This window comes from Stegodyphus dumicola, chromosome 11, assembly GCF_044657685.1.
Source record: "Stegodyphus dumicola isolate Sdum_Otavi_A_Nest chromosome 11, ASM4465768v1".
Classification (NCBI taxonomy): Eukaryota; Metazoa; Arthropoda; class Arachnida; order Araneae; family Eresidae; genus Stegodyphus; species Stegodyphus dumicola.
In genome coordinates, this window is record NC_140778.1 from 136,084,130 (window position 1) to 136,108,519 (window position 24,390).

Here is a 24,390-nt window from a genome sequence, read left to right on the forward strand (position 1 = left end):
ACAAGTAGTTAATAGAATAAATGTTTCACAAATGTCTAACAGTATTAATAAAAGAATGACTGCTTCTTTCTCAATATTAGTTTAGGTTACTTGATTTATTGTAACTGTATGCTAGCTTTTAATTCTAATTTATGCTTTTTAATTTCTTTGTAGTCCTACTGATGGATATAAGGAAAGCCATACTTTCACATTCTCCTCATGTTATCCTCTGGGAATATCATGCTTTATATACCATCCAACTGATAATATCATAATTGTCAGTGGTAAATCAGCAAAGCTTTCTGTGGCAACAAATACTCAAGATGCCATGGTTCCACAAATGGGGCTATCAGCATGGAGAGCTGTAATTGGTCCACCATACTATAAACTAACTTTATCTCTAGAAGAACAAAGGGTATATCATGTTTATTCCTTTATGTGTATTAAAATAAAAATCTTATGTATATCTGCCAATTTTAAGAATTATTTAGAATTTTTACAAACATTTTTTAATTTTATGATCTCTTATGCAAAATTGTTTTTTTTACACATTTTGCAAAGACACCAAAAACTTATGTCAGTTCTACAATTTGTTGTCAGATTTGTATTATTAAATGTGCACTTTTGACAGGCACCATTGAATTTGTTTCCTTCATAACATCAAGAAATGAATTTTTACCCAAAATGAAGTTATCTTCAGAAAATCTTAGCAATCCAGTGTTTTTGGTTTATGAATAAAAGAACATTTGATTGGCGTGTGGTGCTAATAGTTCTGTACTTACAATGGAAACTTTTGAATTAAAAATATTTAGAAAAAAAATTTATATTATTCAACCAGTAAATTATCATCCCCTTCAAAAATAAATAAAGATAATGCATAATAATAATGTAATAACAGTATAGGGCCTGGTGGCACAGTGGCTAGTGCAGCAGCACCACAGGTCCACTGTTCGATCCCCATGCTGGGCAAAGCACCGGGGGTCCTGCAAAGAGCTGACCACTTGTCCAGGGCATACGCTTATGCACCCAGGGCCAACAGTCAAGAAAGCAGATATCAGGGCATTGCAGGCCATAGCTCACTTAGGGCTGTTGTGCCATTTAGTTTTTAATAAAGTAAAAGTACTAAAAACTCCTCATAATGTAGTTATCTTCAGATAGTGGATAATTGGAAGTTAAACACATTACTCAAATCTGATTGATTACATGGAAATTGGAGGTCATTTTAAAGAAAATGTTTTGATTTTTTTATCTTATCAGCAGTGATTATTTCTTATCTTCATTTGCATGATCCAAAAGTTCTTTACAAATTGTAATGTGTTTGTCTTTCTGATTCCGAGTCAGCAGATATGATATAAATTTTGTAGCAGTCCGACACATTTATAGGGTCATAGTCAAAATATGAACCAATTGAAGTGCTGTAATCATCAGTGATTTCTCATGCAGTCAGGCACTGATTTGAACACAGAATTTCTCATATTTGAACTAAATGAGTATTACCACTTGATGTCATGGATGGTGTGAACAAAAATCATCATCACTAAATGGTTGACCATTTTTGAATCATTTAAGCAATTATAACATTGTGCAAATTTAAAGAGTGATCATGAGCTTGCTTCAGCATCTCATGGATGTCTATAAATTTATTTCTGAATCAGTTTATTATGAATTTTTGAAATTCATCCTTTTTGGAAACAACAGACTAGACACAATATCCACATAAATGAAGCGGCCTAATGCAGTGATCAATTGCAATTGAAAACTTGGCAGCCAAGAAGAAGCTTGTTAAGGTCAGTCATGTTAATTGGAATTTAAATTTGTGTTAATGGACTGTTCATGCAATTGAACTATTTTAAAAACCACAAAAATAGACATAATATATAGGTAAACAAAAAGGCATAATGCAGCATCTAATCATCATATAATTACTTAAAAGCCAAGATGAAGTTCCCAATATTACCATTATATATGGAGTGCCACTGTGGCACTGCATATATATTGATAAGATATATGGAGTGCCACTGTGGCACTGCATATATATTGATAAGATATAAATTTAAAAGTGACTTTCTGTTAAAGGGTTAGGGAATTTTTTGAACCCATCTTTTATACAATTGAGCTCTCTGACAGACGGTATTTAAGCAAACACGTTGAAAATTTTGAAAACTTTATAAACATTTCACAGTCAGTCATTGATGATCTTCTTGCCTCCATTTAGTAATAAATGTCAAACTAAAATTGTTTTATTTGCCTTTTTTATTGTTGACTAATGCTCACTTGTCTGAGCACAAAATTTCCCATGGCAAAACATGGATCAGTACACAAAATTTCTCATGGCAAAGAGTGCAAGATATGTCTGTTGTTGGCAACACCTTGAGCACCTTACAGGTGACAGTGCAATTTAGCTCAGTCCCCCCCTATTTTGATGGTGAGCACTCCAGGGGGACAGGTCCAAGGGTCTTTCACCCCTCTTTCCCCACCACCAATCTTTCGAGATGACTTTCAGCTCATGCCATATTTAGAGTGCCCCCATGCTACACGGATATTGTACATTTACAAACATCCTTCTCCGGGATTAGAACCCGGGCTTTTTACATGGCAGTCAGCGATGCTAACCACTAGACCAGTTGGGTAAAAATTCTAAAAGGCGTAATTTTGTAGTTCCTTGATAAAAATGTGTTTACTGAATTTATTGTCTTTTAATTGGAAAAGGTTTAATTTCAAAATTTGTTAGTGATATCTGTCTAATCTGCTGTTGAAATCTGTTTTTATATTTTTTTATCAAAATTAATAGCCATTAAACATTTGTATGTTCTTATATTTCAATTTTAATAAACCTTCTATTGCTTTATTATCTAAATCTGTTGGATAAACGTCTGTGATAAAATTATTTCAACTTATGTGATCACATAGTATGTTTAATTCAAAGAGTGTTATTATGATATTTAATTGCTTAATTTGGAAATAAATTTTGCTTATGTGTTGTTATTTTATTCTTTTCAGGCATATATAAAAAGCAAATGGTGGTCATCATTTTCACAGCACATATCATATGGAAGTTTAAAAGAAGTTAGTAAATCTGTATTCTTTTTCCTCTTTTAACCTCTTTGCTTCTGAGGCAAAGAGAATGAAGTTCAGTACAAACCTGTGACCTTGGAACTCTGAATGCCACTGTATGCTTGAAAATGTTTTGCAATTTAGTCTAGCATGCAAAAAAAGTTACCCATAAAATTTGCCTTCCGTCCAATATTTGGGGTTTTCCACATGTTCTTTAAATATATATATATATATATATATATATATATATATATATATATATATATATATATATATATTTATTGGTAAAATAATCAGAAAATCCCAATATTTACAACACATAAAAAATAAGTTAATTAAAAAAGTCTAATATTAGTAATGATGATTATATCTAAGTATTTAAATTGTTTCCACAACACAGTGAAGTAGGAAACTAAAAAATTAAAGTATCAGTAGGCTGTATATCTTATTGCCATTTTCATATACAAATCTTTAAACTGACTGCAGTGTGTGAAAATGTTTCTAATCTCCAAATACATGTTGTACACTTAATAGAATGAAAAAATAAATAATGCTCATAGTAACAAAGTTAATGCTGGACACTCCATTCAGTTGAGTTTCTCAACATTTCCCCTTTTTTTTTCATTTAAAAATTCCCCTTTTTTTTCATTTAAAACTTCAAATAAAATATTTTGTTTTATTGTATTAAATGTAATGTAGGCTGCCAGTAATTGCTCCCATGTTACATTTATTATCACGCAGACAGATGTAAATTGAAGTGTGTCATGTATGATATGCTGGTTAAAGAGGTCAAAATTTGAATATATAGATATTTCTTCTTCAAAGTCGGGTGTCACAGTATCACTAGTTCCACCTTCTTCTTGAAGGGGATGTAATACTGCATTACTTATTATTATTATATTTTTTATATCTTCATAACTGTATAATACAATCTGTGCATCATACTTTTATACATTTTATAATTAACAGATTTGTAATTCTCACATGTGTTCCCGTAATTAATTAAATTGATTTTTAGGATCATCTAGTCTTTAAAATGAGCATATCGCCAAATGGAAAAATCTTAGCTGCTGTTCATTTGTCTGGGGCTCTGTCACTTTGGGATTTACCAAGTTTGAGACTGAAAAAGTACTGGCCATTGCAACTTCAAGTAATGTTGCACTGCTCTATGTTTACAATTTTTTTTTTACTGTGTATTTACTTTTTATACCCATTTTCATCAAATATATTTAGTGAATTATAAAAATTTATATGATTATTGGTGTGGCCACTGTTTATTTCTTCTGATGGTTTCTGAAGGATATGTTATTGATAAAAAGTGTTAATGAAAAAGCTAAAAGCTATGAGACTTAGTGTAATATAATATAAAGGTATTATTAAAAGTTGTTTTAAAAATGTTTAAGTTGTTTGTTTAACTATTACAGAAAGAGAACCTTTATAAGGCTAACACTAATTTCACCCTTAACTGCACATTTATTTAACTTTCACAGAAAGAAAACATAATTAAGTTTAATTATAGCTCTTGCTTTTTAACTTACAAGTCAACACACTTAGGTTTCTCCAGTGGCTGCTGAATACTGGTAGTTTGATACAGGTTTGAACCCAGGCAAACAGCCTGGTTGCGTGATTGGCTTTTGCGATTTTCCCAATATGTAATGTGGATAAGAGCCAGTTCCCCTTAAAATATCTTCCATGAAGGCATCTTTCCCTGTATTTAGTTTATTCTCACGTGTTGTATCATATTCAAATAATCTAACTTATCTAATACACTAATTGAACACTGCAAAAATAATCTAAAGTATATTTGTATTGTTAATCATATATACAAACAAAAAAATTAATGGACTTAAAATAACTACTCTTCTCACGAGTCTGGAATTTCAATAATTTTAAGTATATGCAAAGTAAATAGTTACTATCCATAGACTCAACCATGAATGATCGAAACCAATGGAAATCACTGATAAGCAGAACTACGAGAGAATATCATGACTGCTGGCAGCAGTGCTGAATCTTTTCTTCAACATATGCTCTCAGTATTTAATCCCACCTAACTTAACATAAAAAAATTCTGTTAAATAATATAAACCTTACACATTCAAGTTAATGCTGTAATAGAATAGCAGGGTATTGACAAGAAACAAAGTACATAACACTATCTGTTGATGAAAAAGCGAAGTGAACAAAAAGAATTTTTTGTGAAGGGCAGTTGTGGATGTGGCAGTGTAAAATGCTGCTGCTACACAGTGCAAAAATCTCCCCAAAACCTCCCAGCTTCTCATATTTCAAAGTTGGCAGCTGTGCTGTGTGAATATAGTGCAGATTGATATTGTGAATATAGTGTGCATTACGTGTATCTTATTAAAGGATCATGACTGAATTTACAACTTAATTTGATGCATTTAATATTTCCAAGATTTTATTTATTGTTTCCATGACATATTTTAAATCATTTTAATTTATCCATGTATTTATCCAATCTTTTTTTTAATTGTGTGTTATTCATATTATTTTTTCTACTAATTGCAGCCAAATTCTACTGATGTTAATCCTCAGTATTGTGAACCAGGGATGAAACGGCGAGCAGATTTTTTGCAGACTAATGCATTTTACTCCCATATTATTGATATTAACTGGTGGTCAAATGAGGTGAGTTATTTTGTTATATTCATTAGCAAATGATGATTTGGTGAGAAAAGATACAAATCATATCCACAGATTTTGATTCTCAAGACTTGATTTTGTAAAATTCAACAAAAAAGAAACCTTAGCATGGCATAGATTTTGAATAAAAGTATCTGTTTTGAAGCAACAAATTTATAGAAAATCAATTGGCTAAGCAAAGAGAAGATGAATGTAGCACCATCTGTTGATAAAAACAGTAACTGAAGCTTGAAAAGTCTGAGATGCTAAATTTTGAGAAGCAATGAGAAATGTCCATGCTTCATCACTTTAAGTGTTCCAGTTAATGATGAATAAGACCTTTCCATTTGCATTTGTTATAAAAGTGTGTTCTTGAATGTAGTATGAAGTAATTATTCAATGAGCTATTTGATCTCGACTTCTGAATACGTTTTTCAACAACTCTTATTTAATATCATGAGTGTTCTAAGTAAAATAGATTTCTCTCATAGGTTGATTGCAAATTTCCTTGCTGCACTTTTTGTGTACGTGTTCTTCTGCATGAAAATAAAATCTGATGAATATAACAAAGTTTTGTAGCAATATGTTAATTGTATTTGTAGCAACATTTCAAACTTTGTTATATGTAGATTTAATTGCTGTTAAAAAACAAAATGGGAATCAAAATTGTGTAAGAAGTCTAATTTTCAATTGTAAACTCTTTTTTAAGATGTTCTATTGAATGCTGAAGGTATGTACTGTCTGTCTATAGTAAGAACAGCTTTTGCCAGCAGCAGTTTTCGTAGGGGTGTCTTGAAGATTTACTTCTCAGTTTGCCACCTTGGTGCATTTAAAGATGATTTGGTGATATTCACATTTTGTTTTAGTTTCAAATAAAATGCTTGTTGACCCTCTGCATCGACCCCGACATCCAATTTCTGAAAATGAAAATTTGATGGCATAGATAAAGCTTTTGCCGTCAAGAAATGGTCTTTGATTTTGCCGTGTGAGGTACAAGTCGCCGAATTTGCCATCTTTTCAGATGTACAATAAGTAAAAATATATCAAAATAACTTGTAGGGAAATAAATTTAAAAATCCGTGCTTATGTTTGAAGAAAAATTTAAAATTTTACATTTAAAAAAATCATGCTATTATTTTGCTTCTTTTTTGTTTATTTGTTTGCTTGCAAAATCCTAGATGACATCTTAGAAATCTACTTGATTACTCCATTCTCTGTAATACAGTATAGACGCACTTCATAAATGTAAAATAAATTAAATTTTTATAGTTCTTCCCTCTAGCTAATCTACTGGGAACATTCAAAGCAATTTCTTCAGTCTTTAAATGATGTTTTGCTATGTTTCTATTTCAAAATTTTCTGTTAATTTATTGCTTGTGCTTTAATAATGACTAAAAATTTCATCATTAAATGTATATGGAATCATCTGAAAGTAAAAGCGTTTATTTACATACCCGTGCTCTCAATAAATACTTTTTGCGAACATTTCTTCTTTTCCTATACCTTCAAACCAAACCAAAAGCTGGTCAATTTAATGGCAAAAGGAAGCAAAGGTGAATTAAAATCAAAACTGCTTTTTACTTAATTACCAGTGGTTTGGGTTGGTGTATATGATTACGGAAAGCCTCCAGGGTTAAATGCCTAAGAGGAGGGATGCCTTCATGGAGGGCTTGCTAAGGGAAACTGGTTCGTATACACGTTACACATGGGGAAAATGTCCATGCAACCAGCCTGTTCACGGGATTCAAATCTCTGACCGAACTACCAGTGTTCAGTGACTTTACTGATCGGCCACTGCTGGGCCTCTTAATTACCAGCGCCCATTTATGTATAATGCTGTTTTTTATAGACACTGTAATAGCTAGTAGCATAATAAAATGTTAAAATAAGAACAAAATTAAGGTTTCTTAAATTATTCAGTTACCTATTTTATATTTAAAATTATACGAAATTTATATAATTACACAAAATTTGGCTTTTATAACTGCAGTGAGCTTTGTTGCATTAACATAATTTTGTATTAATATTTTCATAATAAAACAAAACTTATTTAATTTTCATTAAAGATTAAAAATTATTTTTTAAGAAAATTATACCATGGCTTGTGGGTCCCTAAGAACACAGTAATGGGAAATTAAGCAACCATTCAGTGTTCTTTATTATCTACAAGGGGGGTTTCGCCTCTGCCAAAGGCTCATTGTTGCCCACTTTTGGTAATCTTTCATTTACATAGTGGCAAAGAAAATACTTAATCTAGAAATATCCTCATAACTTGACAGAGCTATCAGATTAAGAAGAAGGATGCCTTCCTGGAGGACTTTTATAGAGGTATAACATATAAAAAGTCGTCTGAATCACTGTCGCAAGATTCCATTTCTTCTGAATCAGAATCGCTGCTGCCAGTTTGAATTATTAATTCATCCACTATCTCTTCTAGAAGTTCGTCCTTGTCCCAATAAGAATTTTCAAGTTTTTCTACATGGTTGCAGTGCATCTGCCATTCTTGAGAAGTGACTTCATCCAAAGCTTTTTGTGTTAAATTTTTCAAATTTTCCAAGCTTAAGTTCCCAGTCACATTCCTTTCCCTGATCAGTTTTTTAACTGATGACCAAACATATTCAGTTGCGTTTAGATCACAGTGGTAAGGAGGGAGACACACAACATGATGCCCATTTTCATTTATGATGTTGTCAATTTTATAGATTACTTTTTTAGGACGATTACATTCTATTAAGTTAAACAGTTCTGCTTTTCTCATTTTGGGATTGCAGCATATCATCTTCTTCATCAGCCAATTAACCATTATTTACTTTGTAGCATATTTTGTGGGTGTCGGATCTTCAATTTTTGTGTGATACGGGGCATTATCCATGCATACCACATTTTGAGGTCATAAATTTGGAAGAAGCTTTTCCAACACCCATTTTTCAAAATTTCCTTAGTTTAGTTACCAATGGTAATCCCTGCTTTGAGCTGATGCTTTATATACAAATTGGGCACTGGGAATAAATCCTGCGGAAGAGCAAGCATGGACAACAATCAGTCTATTTTTTGAATTGACATTTATCTGTGCGCCCAAAACCATATCATGCTGCCAACATTTCTTAAAAGTTAAATTGCTGTCAATCTATGTTTCATCAATGTAAACGATATGGCATCCACTTGCTCTGAGTTTCCTCATTTCGCGTAAATAATTGTTCCTTCAAAATACAATGTAAAGTCTTTCGATAAGAATTTTTCTTTTGTTAACGTATTTCTTCCAGCGAAAATTCATTGAATGCAAAACTTTGCACGAAGAGTCTTTTTGCCACGGGAAGTCTATTTTTTGCCTCAAGACAGGCAGTAATTTCCGCACAGATGGCACTTTCTTTTCTTTGATGTAAAAGTCTTGTATTATCTGCCGTATAACGCATTTGTCAAAATCGTCAATTTCGCATTTATGATTAGCAGGGCTTTTACGTTTCTTTCCAGGTGTATTTAGAAGTTTATTTTCACACCTTGTTGATACTTCGTGCTTAATTTTTTTGATTGTATACTCCGATATTCCAGTAGCTTGTGATGTTCTCTTCAAAACTTGAGGAAGAGGAACTACTAAAGAGGTCGCCAAAGCTTCAGAAGTGCAAAATTCTGCGACATTGTACACGATTTGACGTGCCTGAGACTTTAAAGGTTGACCTGCCTTAAACTGGAAGGGCATTTTAAAAAATTGGTGATTAACAAAACACTACGAAAAAATATGCCAGACGCCGTTGCGGGAGCTGTCCTTACCGTAGACAGACAGTAGTCCATCTGCAACATATAGTAGCTCTGCTACTGTAACATGAATATTTCAAATGACATCATTGTTATCAGTAATAATAATAATAATAATAATAATAATAATGAATTGGTATGAAATGAGTTGGTAATTTGAGGTTTTAATATTTGATTTTGATGATCATCATCATTACCATGTTTATGTACCTCTTTTTTTTTTTTTTTTTCTTTTTTAATACAATTTCCTTTTTGGCAAAGGGCAATTTGCCAGAAGGGCTGTTAATTTTGTTTTGGCATTTTTCGTTGATTCACATTAAACAGCGAATCACTTTCTAAATTGTTGCCAGAGCCATCAAACTTTGAATAACGTACGTCTCCACCTGAATACGGGCATCTGCAAGCACAAATTTGGGATTTGTTTGTTTTATTATTTATTTCATATTTTGTAAAGCATTTATGAGTTTTTGATTAACTGTTGATTGCTGTTGATTAACTGTTAAACTGTTGATTAAAAAGCTTTCATTTTTTTTTTTTTTGCTTGAAAATATTTTATTAGCCATTAATTTAGTGTAATTTTATTTCTAATCCTGTACTGATTTATAGAAGTATTCTGGTACTTTTCCATTTCGCCGGCGCAAATCTCGTCAAACAGGTGACAACACACAGTATACACATAAAAAAAAAAAAAAAAAAAAAAAGAAATTTACTGACGTTAGTTTTAAAAAATCTTTTACTTTAGAAATATAAATATTGTAATATCATTTAAAATTTTATCAAATGGGTCTTTCATTTCCCTTCTCCACATAAATTCCGAAAGATGATTTTTAGATGATGATGTGCCTTTCCTCTGTGCTTCTTATTTCGTCATTTGGCGCTACCCCATAGTCTTTCTATTTTTGCTTGTGCATTTCAGTTTCAGGATCAGCAAAATTGTTTTAATAGTTTACTCTGAAATGTTCAAAACTTTCCTCTCCCAGTTTTTCAGTGCGGTAGGATTTCCACAAATCCATATTTATTATAGTTCCTTTTTTGATATTTTCGTTGATTGCTTCTAATATAATGCTCATGGATGAGTTTGCCAGCTTCACAAGGGAACATTCGTTTGTTTCATGGCAAGTTCAACTAAAGATCCACTGTTGCGGTAGAAACTGTCCGGCATTGTGTTTGTGCTTTGTGAATACACTTTCACCCACTTCGACAATCATACCAGGTCCTCCCATTTGTCATTGTTGATGTGTAAGCAAAGAAACCACACAAACCTCGCGCTTGTAGTTATTCCAGTTTGCAACTCTTCCTTGACTGATTTTTCACACCATTTAACTGAAGTTAATTCTTCACTCCAACCATAAATAAAACTTGCATACTTCAGGATAATCAATTTCGATGACTCAAACGATGTGCCTTTCTGGATACTTCTTTTACTGCAATGAGTTGAAAGATCGCGGCACCATTGAATTTTGGCTCTGACATTAAATTTAATTTCATGATTATTATCATAAAGAGCAATTTTAGGCTGAACGCCTTTCGCTTGAAAGAATCCAACAGATTTTTCGTCAGTTCTGGGCAAATCCCAAATTTTCATTGGTTTTTCATCCACTTTTGATGCATTGGGCAAAAGACATGACTGATAAAAAATGGCCACAACTTGTTTTGAAAATGTGACAGCAAAAGATTACCAGCCGGATATTCCATTTGTTATCGGTTGTATCATGTTTGGTGGCTTCGTTGCCGGCTTTGGCGAAATGGAAAAGTACCGTTATTTCAAATAGTTTAAATGAACCTAGTTTGTGTAGATGCTATGTTTTATTTTTATTCTTTTTTACAGGCTGTGATAATAGTTCGCCGATGTGGAGCAGTAACAGTATCCTCTATAAATTCTCTTCGTAACTTATTGGGAATTTCACCGGAATGGTTTGAGCCCTCACCAGCTGTAACATCATTTTGTGATCGGGGTTTTCTTGCGATTGAGGTATAAGTTTACACAATAATAATACCTGAATGATATTTAACATAACTATATATTTGAAATAGTTGTGTGATTTAAATTAGAAAGTCAGATAAATATTAACTTCTGAAAAACTAAAAACTCTAAATTTGAAGTGAAAGTAATAAACATTGTATGAATGAAATTATTATATGTATGAATGAAAATAAATATGTTTAAAGTAATATTGCATGCCAGCATTCTAATAAAGAACTTCTAGGAGAAAAAACATTTCATTGATAGCAATTGGTAGTTGTGGACTGTATATTAATTAATAAAAGTCAAGTTGAGAAACTTAACAACATTTATTTTCTTTCAAACACAATAATGCCGCTTAAACGGGCAAAGATAGAGTAAGGAACAATTAACAATTGACTGCCGCTTTGTTTGGGCAGAGGAACGGAGACTCGGTGTGGACCGAGTGCATCCCTATGGCTTACTCTTTAATAGTGGGCTCTCGCCACTGACCTTACGTGGCGCTGCAAACGTTAAGCCAGTACAAATACACAGAAATATTCTAACACCCCCTCTAGATTTTAATTAATAACATTTATTCCAATTACGTTCTGAGTGGAACTGGCTTAGTTAATAAATTATTACTCTAATGCATTAAGCGATCTTAATTAAAATTATTTGTAACTCCCCACTCCCCCTTACTTTCATTCGGCTATCCCTTCTAAAAGTATGGTTACTGAAAAAGAGTCTGCCCCTCCCCCTCCATCGAATGCCTGAATTGCTCTGTCATGTCTACCTCTCCTCTTACTGTTGTTCTGCGCTTCTAGCCACACCCACGATGGACTGTACTCCAGCTTCTAAATCCACCTCGGTCATTTGAGCTATGGACTTCCCATCAGCAGCACGTACTTCTTCAATCATCGACTTTTCTTCAACTTTTATGGCATATTTTGACAATAATTGCTATTACAACCAACTCACACTACAATACTACAATAATCGGCTACTACCTTCGCTATTCTCCATCACTATGAACTTTTTCAAAAGAAAAATTTGTTTCATCCACATCGGCACTTTTACTATGCTACTACAAAAAGATATGTTCATCATCTACATGTTCGACCCATGAGGCTTACACAGCCTAGGTGCCTGTTCCTGTATAATCACTACACCAGCGAAGATTGGAAAGAGGGTATATTATGCAGCATGCCCATAAAATCCTTTATGTGCCTTTTGTTTTTCTGATCATTGAATATAAATATATAATGTCTGTTTTATAAAAACTACTAAAACAGAGTTCGTATGGTCCTTAAAAGTCCTTACATTTTTTGGAATCGGTTTTTGGTCCTTTAATTTTGGCCAAAATCGGCAGAAATGTCCTTCATTTTAATCATCGGAAATTTCTGTCTGTTTCTACGACGACATTTTGAGTGTGAAATAGCATTTTTCAGGAATATTTTTGGTTATCGTTTAAGCATTTCGAAATTCATTTTTTCTAATAAAGAGCTCTTAAACAACTTTTCGCTTTTGGGGATGTGAATTCTTTTATTAAACGGTTCTAAATTTGGCGACTTATCAACACTTTGGCAATTTTAATATCAGTTTCTATAGAAAATTTTTAATTCCGAGGTCTGAAAATTTTTGACGATTTTTTTAAAACATCGTAACATTGATAAATTTCATTAAAATAATGGTATTATATTGAAATTATATTTAAAAAATAACATTAAAATAAAACATTTTTATTTTTCGCTGTCATATTATAAAGTTTCATTTTGGCAACTTATTATGCAATATTTTTAATCTAAAAAATAAATAAGGTATAATGCTATAAAGCGCAATTTATGAAACAGTGCTTAACAAAAGCAAAATTAGCTATGTAATTAATTAAAAATGTCTTCTTTTTAATTTTTTCATAGTAACAATTTTTCCCATGTAAATGTCTCAGAATATGCATCAGTTTTCTCTATAAAATTAATTTTACACTTTTTCCCTCCTTTTTTTTTTTCCAAAATATTTCTAGCTTTTTGCTGTTACAGAATTGGTAGGGATAATTTTTCTTTAGAATTTTAGACATTGCAACTTGCGAAAAGTTTTGAAGGATCTGATGGCAAGATTTATAGACCCACGATTCTAGAAGATTCAAGAAATATGTGACAAAATGAAAAATGTCTCCATGGTATCAACACAAAATGGATGTATTTTACAGAAAGTTTGCAATGAATTTCTGACTTTTTCGAGAATGTTTGGAAGAACACAATGAAAACATAATATTTGAATGTTTTACTTCTGAAACTAGAATCTTAACATGTGTATCTTCCCTTTATTTTCTCTACTTTTCACTAGACACAAGCATGGAAAATATCAAAAACATTTCTAATCTTATAAAATGGACGCATTATAGATCGGGATGTTTGGATATTTTTATTAATAAATAAATTGAAAACTTACAATTAAAAAATTCATCTAATATGTCTTAATGCATCATACACATAGCTGGCACTAGGAATTTTCCCACCTGGTGCAATCTCTGTAGATCCTAAATTCTGCTTCCAATGCCTGCTCTAAATGCTAAAAGTTTTGCCATTTCTAGATTTTGTTGTTTGGTGTGTTACTAAATTCTAAAAATTCTGCCATATCAGCCTCTGTAACCATGCTTTACCATATATATTTCATATTTTTTTGAATGTTTATATTACTAAAGAAATAAAATTAGCCACTTTTTCTATACATTCTAAATGCATTTAGTGTTTTCTAGAATATCAAAAATCCTTAGTTAAATCCAAAAAATTCTAAAATGGAAAGGAAATATTTTGAAGAAAGAAACTGAATACATAAAGAAAATTATTCTTCAAAGATATGTGCTGTTATTATAATGTAAATTACCCAATTGTTTGTGATTAGAGCCTTTACTATAATTTCCCACTTCTATTTCTTCATATGATAGAGTTACTGAGCCAGATTAAATTAAGATTAAATTGTATAATCCACTAGTCCACATTTTTAGTTTGAATTATACTGTTCTTGTTTAATTATGTCACCGTGAGCTGCAATTGATTTTGTTAACATCAGAATGCCTTTATGTTCTAAGTTCTTTTTAAATAAGAGCCTTATTTAAACCTTTGTCTGATATTGTAAATACTTTCCGACGTAGCGATAATATGCTTCACGTCTGTCAGGGGTTTTGGACTATTTAACTTTTACCAGATCAAGTAAACCCTCATATGTATATTGTGGAGAGGTTGACAAGTTAGAAGATAAAGCACACAGAAACTAGCAAGAGCATTGGTTTGCATATTAAGACAAATCTCTGATTGTTAGAAAAGATGCTGAAAGAGAAGGAAATCGATACAAACTAGCCAAAATGTCTGGGCAGGCTTTGAATTAAAATGACGGATAAATATTTTGTTAACATTTATGTTTTGTTGTTACAAAGCATAAATGTTATGTAGCTTTTAATGTGTAATTATCCTAATATCATTTAAGAATCAATGTCATAAATTACATGTATTTTAAAGTGTAAAATTTTATTAGATTTTGATTTTAATAGGGCTTTTTTTAACAAATAATGTTAAAAAATAAAATTTAATAGTGGCCATGTAAATCCATAATGACTAAGGTTATCAAACTACCTAATTTAATTAAATTTTAACTAACTGCTTACCATTAAAAATTATCTCTGCATATTATTGCCTTTCATTAATACTCACTCTGGTTACAAAATAAAATACCTAAAATGTAAAAATTCAATTAAAACTTATTCTTTGCATCTAGTGAGACTTAAAATAATACAAAATAACTTATCACCTCTGGTGCTTTAATGGCTTATTGGAACCTTTAAGTATATTAACTGGGTTACAATCCCTGGAACTCTACACGATGCTACGACACTAACTGCATCAAACAGAGCCTGACTAACTTTCAACACTTGGCAACCATGCCAACATCAGGCCTTTCAGGTTTGTTCTAATCAGCAGGTCTCTCTCTAGACAAGCAGCAGCGGTGACAACATTCAGTCTTTTGCTATGAATCGTGCTCATTATGATCTTAATTCTCATTTTAACCTATGCCGTTTGACATAAAAATCTATCTGCTATTTACTAAAACTCTAGACTGACCAAGTATGTGACAAAATAAGACATTAAGGAAAAAAAAAAAAAAAATCAGCATAAAGCTAATTGTTAGTAAAACGTAAATGTCACTTATCTTCTTTCAAATATGACCAACTACTGTAAGTGTAAAATATTTAATGCTACTTGATAAATTGCATAAAGTTTACTTTATTCTCGAACTTATTAATAATTAAGTTAATTCATGTTTAGCATGCATTAATTAACTTAATTATTAATAAGTTCGAGACTTATTAATAACTAATGCATACTACTTAGGGGCAGACTAATGCATACTACTTAGGAATCTATTTTATTTTTAAGATGGTATTACAAAAGTGAAATTCAGACATGGATAATATTTTTAATTGAATTTATTCAGTTCCCATTTGCTCATAGGTCCTTAATTTTTTTTTCATTTATGGTCCTAAGTAATTCCATGGTAATTTCCATGTGCAGAAATGTATACGACTCCTGTAAATCTAGTTTTTATATAGTCTGCTATTGCATATAATTAATTATATTTAGAAAATGTTTATTCATACATGAACTTGTAAAACAAGCTGCACTGCTACACAGTAAAAATTGACTGAATTTTGTAATTTCAGAGCTTAGAATTTTTCTATTTCATTGCCAGAAAGCCGTCTGCTTTGCTTTATCTTGAGAAGTTAGGCTAAAAATATATGTCACAGAAATGCATCTTAAAATGTGTATTATATGTGTGTATTTGTGTGTATTTAATTATGGCAAAGCGCACTAGGGCTATCTGCCTAAGGGGAGGGATGCCTTTCGTGGAGGACTTTCTAAGGGAAACTGGCTCGTATACATGTTACACATGGGGAAAACCACGAAAACGCCCATGCAGCCAGCCCGTTCGCGGGATTCGAACCTCGGACCGAACTACCAGTGTTCAGCATCTTTACCGCTCGGCCGCTGGTGGGCCAAATGTGTATTATAAGCTAATATTATAAGTATTGTAAGAGAAAAAAAATTAAAGTACAAATTACTGGGGTCATTTTGGAATCAAGAAAATAACATTTACTCATGGTCTTTTATGGCAGTTCAAGATTTTGAAGCCAAACCCTTGGCTGCTTATAGAGTTAATGTGATTTACTAGTGCATAATATTCTTTAAATTATAACTTTAAATCATTTAATATGCTTAAAGCATTTTCACTCTAGTAATTTATTACTTTTGAAATCCATGTATTAGTAATATTTACATGCAGTTTTACTGCTTTTAAGATAATCTAATGGTCGTCAGGATCAATATTGATCCTGTAGGAGTCAAATTTTTTGTGGTTGATTTTCAGAATGACAGTTTAGTATAAAATTTATTTAGACGTAGCTATATAAACCAAAGGACCATATAAAAAGATAGATTTTTTTCATTTTTGCAAAATTGATTTTTTAAATTTAAAAAAGCATTAACATGAACGTTTGCCATTTAAAATGTTTCTTACGTTTAAAATATATGCCTGTGACCAAGGGTTACAGAAATAAAACCATATAAGAGTTTTATGGAGAGTCTTGTTATGTGCTATGTAGATGTATAGAGACCAGTGGCGGCTCGTAATAAGCACTGTGGAACTGCAGCACCCCCTATTTCCACTTATTATTATTTTCAATATTTAATATAGTGTGCCCTTTAGTCTTTAAGTCTTTCTTTATACTTTTACAATACATAATCCTTAAGCTTAATGTCAGTAGCCATCCCCCACTTTGTGAAAAAGGTACGAAAGTCTTTGCTTGGAACTGCGCACTTCGCAGTTCCAGCAACGTGGTGTTTGGCTGTTCTGCGCATGCGCACACAGAAAGCAGCACGCGAGCCGTGTACAGAGAAGAGCACTGTCGCTCTTGCAGTGCCGAAATTCTGACATGTTGCTGAAAACGTGATTTCTTTTTACTCCGCGCGTGCGGTATTCCTCCACAAAGTGGAACTTCATCATACGGACCATAAACAGAGTTCATGAAAATTTACAACTTTTAAAAAATTGCCTTACTGAAATTCAGTGACCATCAAATGCAGATCAAACTATTGCAAAAGCAACAGGAATTTTAAAATATCTAAATGATGATAATTTCAAGTTTTGGTTAGAGATTTTTTATCAGATACCTCATGTTGAAATAATATACAACTAAATGCAATCCAGAGAAATTAGTGTGTTTAAAGTTTTCAAAACTTCTATTTTAGAATTAAGAAACTCAAAGTACTGTAAGAACTTTTGAAAGACACTGATGGCAGAAGCTAAGGAAATATGTGATTTTATACTATGTATTGATATAATGCACAGATATTCTTCCACTAAACACTTAGCAGCTGCTAAATTGTTTAACAAGAAATGCTAAGTTTTAGGAATGAACATTCTACCGAAGAAATAGTACTGACCACTGAAGCATATCCAATGATTGGCAAAGAAAAGCTTGAAACTGAACTAAAAGTTTTCTATTGTGGGTCTGATATCCATGAATACTGCAAATTAATTGAGCTACTGAAATTTATCTTCGAAAATAATCTAGATTATGTTCTTAGTGAAATTACAAAACTGATAAAAATTCTCTTGAGGGTTCCCATGACTACATCAGAGGCAGAACGCTGCTTTTCAACATTGAAAAGATTGAAAACTTTTCTAAGAAATTAAGAAAATCTAAGAAATTGGTTAAAGTAATTAAGAAATGTTTAATTTTTTTCTTGTAAGATTTCATAAAGTTTCAAAATAAATTTTCTTTTTATACATGTTTGTTTCCTTTTACATAATTTTAAAACAAAGGTTAAATTTATTTTAAACAGCACCCCCACTAATTTTAGCCACGAGCCGCCACTGATAGAGACTCTTCTGTTTTCTTTTCCTTCTGATCGTTTGACAGGACGTATGTATTAACTGCTTAATTCCATTCTAGGCATTGGGTATATGCAAGTGCAGCACAGATGAATGTATTAATGAAAGAATATTCCTTCCATTTATAAGATTACAATTTTAAAGACTATCCTGGGTGTATGCAATTTAAAGTGTAACTTTTGTGTATACAATGTCAGATCTGATATACTAGTATCAGTTATAGAATCACTGTAGTTGAAAAGCTCCAAGCACTGTTTCTGTATTTTACTGCTAGTTAAACAATGTTATCCTATTTTTAATCTGCATATTTGACAGCTCATTGTTTTCTTTTGTTTGTAGTACCTATGTGCCAGAATACCTATAGAAATGGAATGTGACAGAATGGCAAAACATAAATTTAAAAGTAAACCTAAAATATAGATTTGTCTAGAATGAACCACAATATTTGATTCAGCTATAATTTCCTTTTATTTGCTTTTCATTGGAGCTGGAAAAGAAAGACAGTATCCATATTTTAAAGTTTATTTTAATTAGAATGTTATTTTTATATTAATATTCTCCTGTTACTTCTGTTTCTTTCACCATCGTCACCAATAATGAAGTTAGGTGGGTGAATAGGCAAATGAGTATGGGTGTAAATTGAGAGAATTTGACAACATATCTTGCACATTTATGAGTAGATTTCTTTCTGAACCACTTTCCTGTTTGCTATGGTGGTTTTACTGAATTTTTTATGCTATTTAATAATGTTTATTCTTGATGATGAGATTGTGCACAATTAGGAGTTGTTGATAAATGTTAAATCTACTTCGATGTGTTGTTTAAGCTGTAATTCCAAGATTTTGCAACAAATCATGACTAAGTTTGTTAAATTTTTAGCTGTAACTACAAATTTGTGATGAAGAAACTTTTAGTTTGTGGTTTTTCTCTTTTTTGTATTTATTAAGTCTTCTAGACTTAGTGTGAGGATGGTAAGTTGTCTGTTGCATATGATGATTTAGTGTAAATTATATTTAACCTTAGTGTCTTTCTCAGTATCTTCGGAAGTGGGGCTATGATATTCCACCTCAGAATAGAGTATGTTGTAAATGAATTATAATATGTCATTGTAGATAATAATATCCTGATTTGTCTGTCATGTAATTTTATGGCAGTGTTTCATAAAAGCATTTATAGCTGAGGAATGCTGGAGAAGTTTCTAATGTTAAGGTAGATAGTGAGTCATAATCAGTAGATCTTCTTCAATAGCTAGACAGCCCAGGATGGGCCCTTGCTTTCCTTAGAATCGAATTCCAAATCAGAGAAGATCTTTTTAGTTACTCGATTTTCATCCATTCTGCACAGGTGTCCTGCCCATTAAATTCTCTGAATCCTTATATATTTTACTATATCTATTTCAGAATCAGTAGATATCAAGTTCAAACATCAGAATAATCATCATTACTTAGAATTATTAGTAATCAGTATAGAATAATTAATTTTAATAATCAGGCTATTGATTTATACTTACAACTGATTCATACTTACAACTACTGATTTAATACTGATATTAATAATCAGTATTATCAATAGGCAGTATAGAATAATTATTAATGTATATCATATTTAAATATCAATAAATATAATTGTAAGGAATGTTTGCATGATTTTTCATATTTCTCAATTTTTTATGATTTATTTTATTTCTCAATTTTTTTATGATTTTAATGATAAATTCTTCTATAAGCTATTAAGATTTTAATCTAAAGTTGTAAGGATAATGTTTTATGAAATATATATTCAAAGATAATGTTACTGATGATAGTGCTTACACAAAAGGGAGACATTACCATGTTCTTTTTAAAAAATTTGCTTCATAAATAGAAATAGATAATTCGTTAATTTGTCTCAATTAATTCTGATGAGTAAACTATGAATTATCATCGAAATGTAAAAATGTATGTTGAATCAATTGCAGTAAATCCAATAATGTAGTTTTTATAGCAAGTCTCCTGAATCACAGGATCTTGCATGCAGTTTCTTCCTCTGAAGATGTGATTAAGAAGTTGTGTTGTTGTTTGGTAAAATTGTCCTTTGTAGTCTCAAATTACATGGGAAAACTTTAATTTGGGTCTTGCACTTACCAAATTTTTGCATTATTTTTTGCTATGTACTGTTGTTTCTGTTCCTGCTAGTAGCTTGTTGGATGGCATTTTCTCCATGTGATCATGTACGCTGTCATTGCCCATTATTAATCATCCTAACTTCATTATTAAGCCCATAAAAATTTCTTAAAAAATAAATAAAAAAAAAACCATATGTATGATTAAAAAAAATTTTAGAAAAAGTAAGAAAAAGAAAAGAAACTATATATCCCTCGTTGTGTACATGTTTAATTTATATAATTTGGTAATCATATATCTTAAATTGTAAATTTGTCTTGCATAATATCTTGCATCAAATTAAAAAATTTGGTATTGATGTAATATGCAGTCTACTACTTTTAATTAGTGATTTATTTCTTAGGTGACACCACTAAAATGCTATTTTTAAATATGAAAATACAGATAATTAAAAATATTTCCATTAATTAATTTAATAATTTATCAAAATTTTAATTTCAATATATTTCAGTTCCTTCCAGTTTTACAAAACAAAAGCAGGAGTAGCTGTGAGTCATTCAGCCATGTGTACTACAGAAATCATATAACATGACCAAAAAATAGTCATCATTTTTATTTATAGATCTTTACTGTATCTCTGAAAGATGTTCTGAAAATATTTGCAGTATGATCTTCTGCATGTTGTGTAGAATCTTAAGTTTAAAAATCCTCTTGCATAATTCAATTATTTGAATACTAATACCATCTGCAGGATTTACAAAGTTCTTTTGGTGGTTTACAGTATCATGATCGTAGAATATGATTGCAAAATTGGATAATAACAATAATTTTATTATTGTTAAGACTAAGACAACATCAAGACTAATAATTTTTTATGTTATTGTCTAATTATTGTTCACTGTGAAAGGTGCTTGAAATTTGTCATTAAAATTTTTTTTATGTATATTTATTTTGAAATTTCATTTTAAAATTATATTTCATCTTCAGAGTGAAGTCTGTATTAAAAGTAAAAGGAGAGCTGTTGAAGATGCAGACTTAGATGATGATGAAAGCAGTGATGAAGAAGAACCTTCTGTATTTGCATACAGTTATGATCTTGCTCGAAAAGGCCTTTATTTTATAACAGACAGTGACAGATTTCAACCTCCAAGAAAAAAGTTAAAGTGAGTTTTGATTTTTTTTTTTTTTTCTTAATTTAACTGAATATTTCTTGTTAAAGGTAGCTCTTGAATATCGAAAGTAAAAAAAAGTAAATAATGTAAAAGGCAGGGCTCACTGCATCAACTTTTGACAATATTCGAAATTTGCATGTTATAGATTGGTTAATTAAGTTTGCCAATTTTGGTTACTAAGCATGATGGCCATTTTATCAAAGAAGTATATTGTGGGCATGACAATGATGAAGTGATGAAGTGACAACATCAAAACTAATATATACAGGGTGATTCTAAATTGTTTTTACTAATTAAGAGGGGTAATAGTACTCATCCAGATGAGCATAGGGTTGCATTCCACTCTGAGAGGCAGAAAAGAGAAATATTAGAATTCCAACCTGATGAATGAGACCAAAAGTTGCACAATCATTTTAGTAAGAATTTCACAGAGAGTGCGCAAAATGGATATTACCGAAAACTTGGCATTCGAGTGTGAATTCGAGTTCAGGCTTTGATGGCAAACACTCAAATGCACATCTTTGCTTCGCACATCTTTGCTCAACCTCGCAAAAGATTGCAGCAAATTAATTATCTAATCAAGAGCTGAATAATATTATCAACTAACTCCAACTTCTACTGTATGCCGAGATTAGAATGAAAAGTTCATGCTGTATTCTGGCTGTCAGAACTTCGTGTCCCATAGAAGGAAGCTTCAAGTAGAATAAGCAGTCGAGGATTGACAGTAAGTCCAAGAGGACAGGATAGAAGATGGCGAAGGGGGAAAAACTGCTACCTTGATAGTATCCAACCTACCTTGGGTTGGAGTTAATTGATAATATTCAGGCCTAGGTTAGATAATTAATTTGTTGCAACTGCTTGCGAAGTTGAGTGAACCAAAGATGTGCATTTGAGTGTTTGCCATCAGTGTCTGAGCTTAAATTAACACTCGAACGCCAAGTTTTCGGTTTTATCTGTTTTGTGCACTCTGTGAGCTTTTCACTAAACTGATTGTGCAACTTTTGGTCTCGTTCATTCGCTCTCCCAACACTGTTGTAAGTTCAGATTGGAATTCTAATATTCCTTTTTTCTGCCTCTCAGAGTGGAATGCGATCCTATGTTCTGTTGTAATTATTGCTCATCTGGATGAATACTATCACCTCTCTTAATTTGTAAAAACAATTTAGAATCACCCTGTATATATACACACAGATGTATATATATATAATTTATTTACTAAAGAAATATTGATTATATTATCTCATAAGATTAATTTTAGTACAATTATCTAAAAAGAGTGAATCCATAGTTAGTAAGTTTAATTCCGAAAACTGTTTTAAAGTAACTTGAATGTAAATTGTTAAAAATGTTTAACGGGGACTTGAATTAAATCATGAATAACAAAATTTCAGTTGTAAAAAGAAATTAAATTAAAAGCAAGTAATCATTGCCATTGATCGGAAATTAGTTGACTTTTCATGGTTAGCAGACCATCTCCCGTTCAATGAACAATAATTAAGAAATAAATATGAAGCTGTTTCGTCCTTTACTCAAGTAATAAGGCGATGTCAAACTGGCAATTTAAGTTAGGCCAAATATTTCCGGGAATTGAAGGGATCAAGAACCAATGCAGAGCACCAAAGAACTCATTCTGATTAAGCATTTTTGCTAATTCAATTTTGAATGAAAAGCAATTTATGCAGTAAAATTGATAAATTACTTGAGTAATTATATCTATATATAAGCATCAGTCAAATGAAAAAATGAATGACAGGTAGATAAAAAAATAAGTAACTTGTGTATTATTTCAAAAGTAATTGCCATAACTGTTACATTTATCCCACTGTGAGACAAGATGGTCAATGTCATTATGGCAAAGTATTTTAGGTTGCTCACATAACCTCTTCGTGGGCAGGCATGCACCTCTTCATCTGAAGTAAATCAGCGATCATTAATGCCTTTCTTCAGGGCTTCAAAAATATGGATTGCCCTTGCAATTTCCATGCATGACGTTTTCAGAGCTGGTGTGCATGGCTGTGGGCTTTTCCTTTGGTGTTGAACCTGTGTGCTTTCCTCTGATGCTTTGCTGTCTGACTAAAAATGATGGCACCAAGTTTCATCAACTCCATGACCATTTCATGGGAAAGGAAACAATATTCTTTATCATGATACTATTCCAGGTGCTGCAGTGATGTCTCTGCTTCTCCATAAGGCTGTGAGGAGCTCACTGCACATTTAACTTCCTGACATTGTTTCCACAATAAAAAAATAAAAAAAAAAAATGCTGTACAGCAAGGTGTTCCTCATTCCTGGCCTCCACAATGATGGCAGATGCACACTCAAGTCACTAACCTCACTTCTAACCTGTCTGTCAGAAAAAAGACAGTGGTGAGCATTTATCCTGTTCCTTCCTGATCCCGAATAGAGGCTGCTCCTATACACAAACCTACCTGTGTTACCAAATTATCTGCCATGCTCGTTATATAGTCTGTCTTGTTTTCATTTAACTGTCCCTTATATAGATATAAAATAGTTTACATTTATACTTTTGTCCAGTCAAAATGCAATACTACTAAAGGATCACCCCAAAGCTTGAAATTTGCATATATTTTAATAGAAATGTTTTGATAGAATATGCAAATGATTTCATTTACATATTCTTATTCTTCATTTGCTTATTCTGTCAACTTATTTAAAAAGATAAGTGAGCCTGTACCTTACTTAAGAGAGCAATTATTGCTGATGAATGCTGGAGAAGTTTTTGATGTTAAGATAGATATTGTGTCTTAATCAGTAGGTATCAGGTTTAAATATCAGA

The 24,390-nt window shown here is 31.7% G+C and overlaps 1 protein-coding gene across 4 annotated transcripts in view; it reads left to right on the forward strand.

The window, feature by feature from the left end:
* The window catches only part of LOC118183815 (NBAS subunit of NRZ tethering complex-like), a 255,307-nt gene that overhangs the window by 38,823 nt on the left and 192,094 nt on the right, over window positions 1-24,390 (forward strand). For all 4 annotated transcript variants that reach the window (XM_085827241.1, XM_085827243.1, XM_085827242.1 and 1 more), the window contains 6 exons: window positions 154-394; window positions 2,980-3,045; window positions 4,052-4,183; window positions 5,563-5,682; window positions 11,258-11,401; window positions 21,409-21,584. In XM_085827241.1, coding sequence (XP_085683367.1) covers window positions 154-394; window positions 2,980-3,045; window positions 4,052-4,183; window positions 5,563-5,682; window positions 11,258-11,401; window positions 21,409-21,584 — 879 coding nt within the window. The remainder of the gene's footprint in view (window positions 1-153; window positions 395-2,979; window positions 3,046-4,051; window positions 4,184-5,562; window positions 5,683-11,257; window positions 11,402-21,408; window positions 21,585-24,390) is intronic.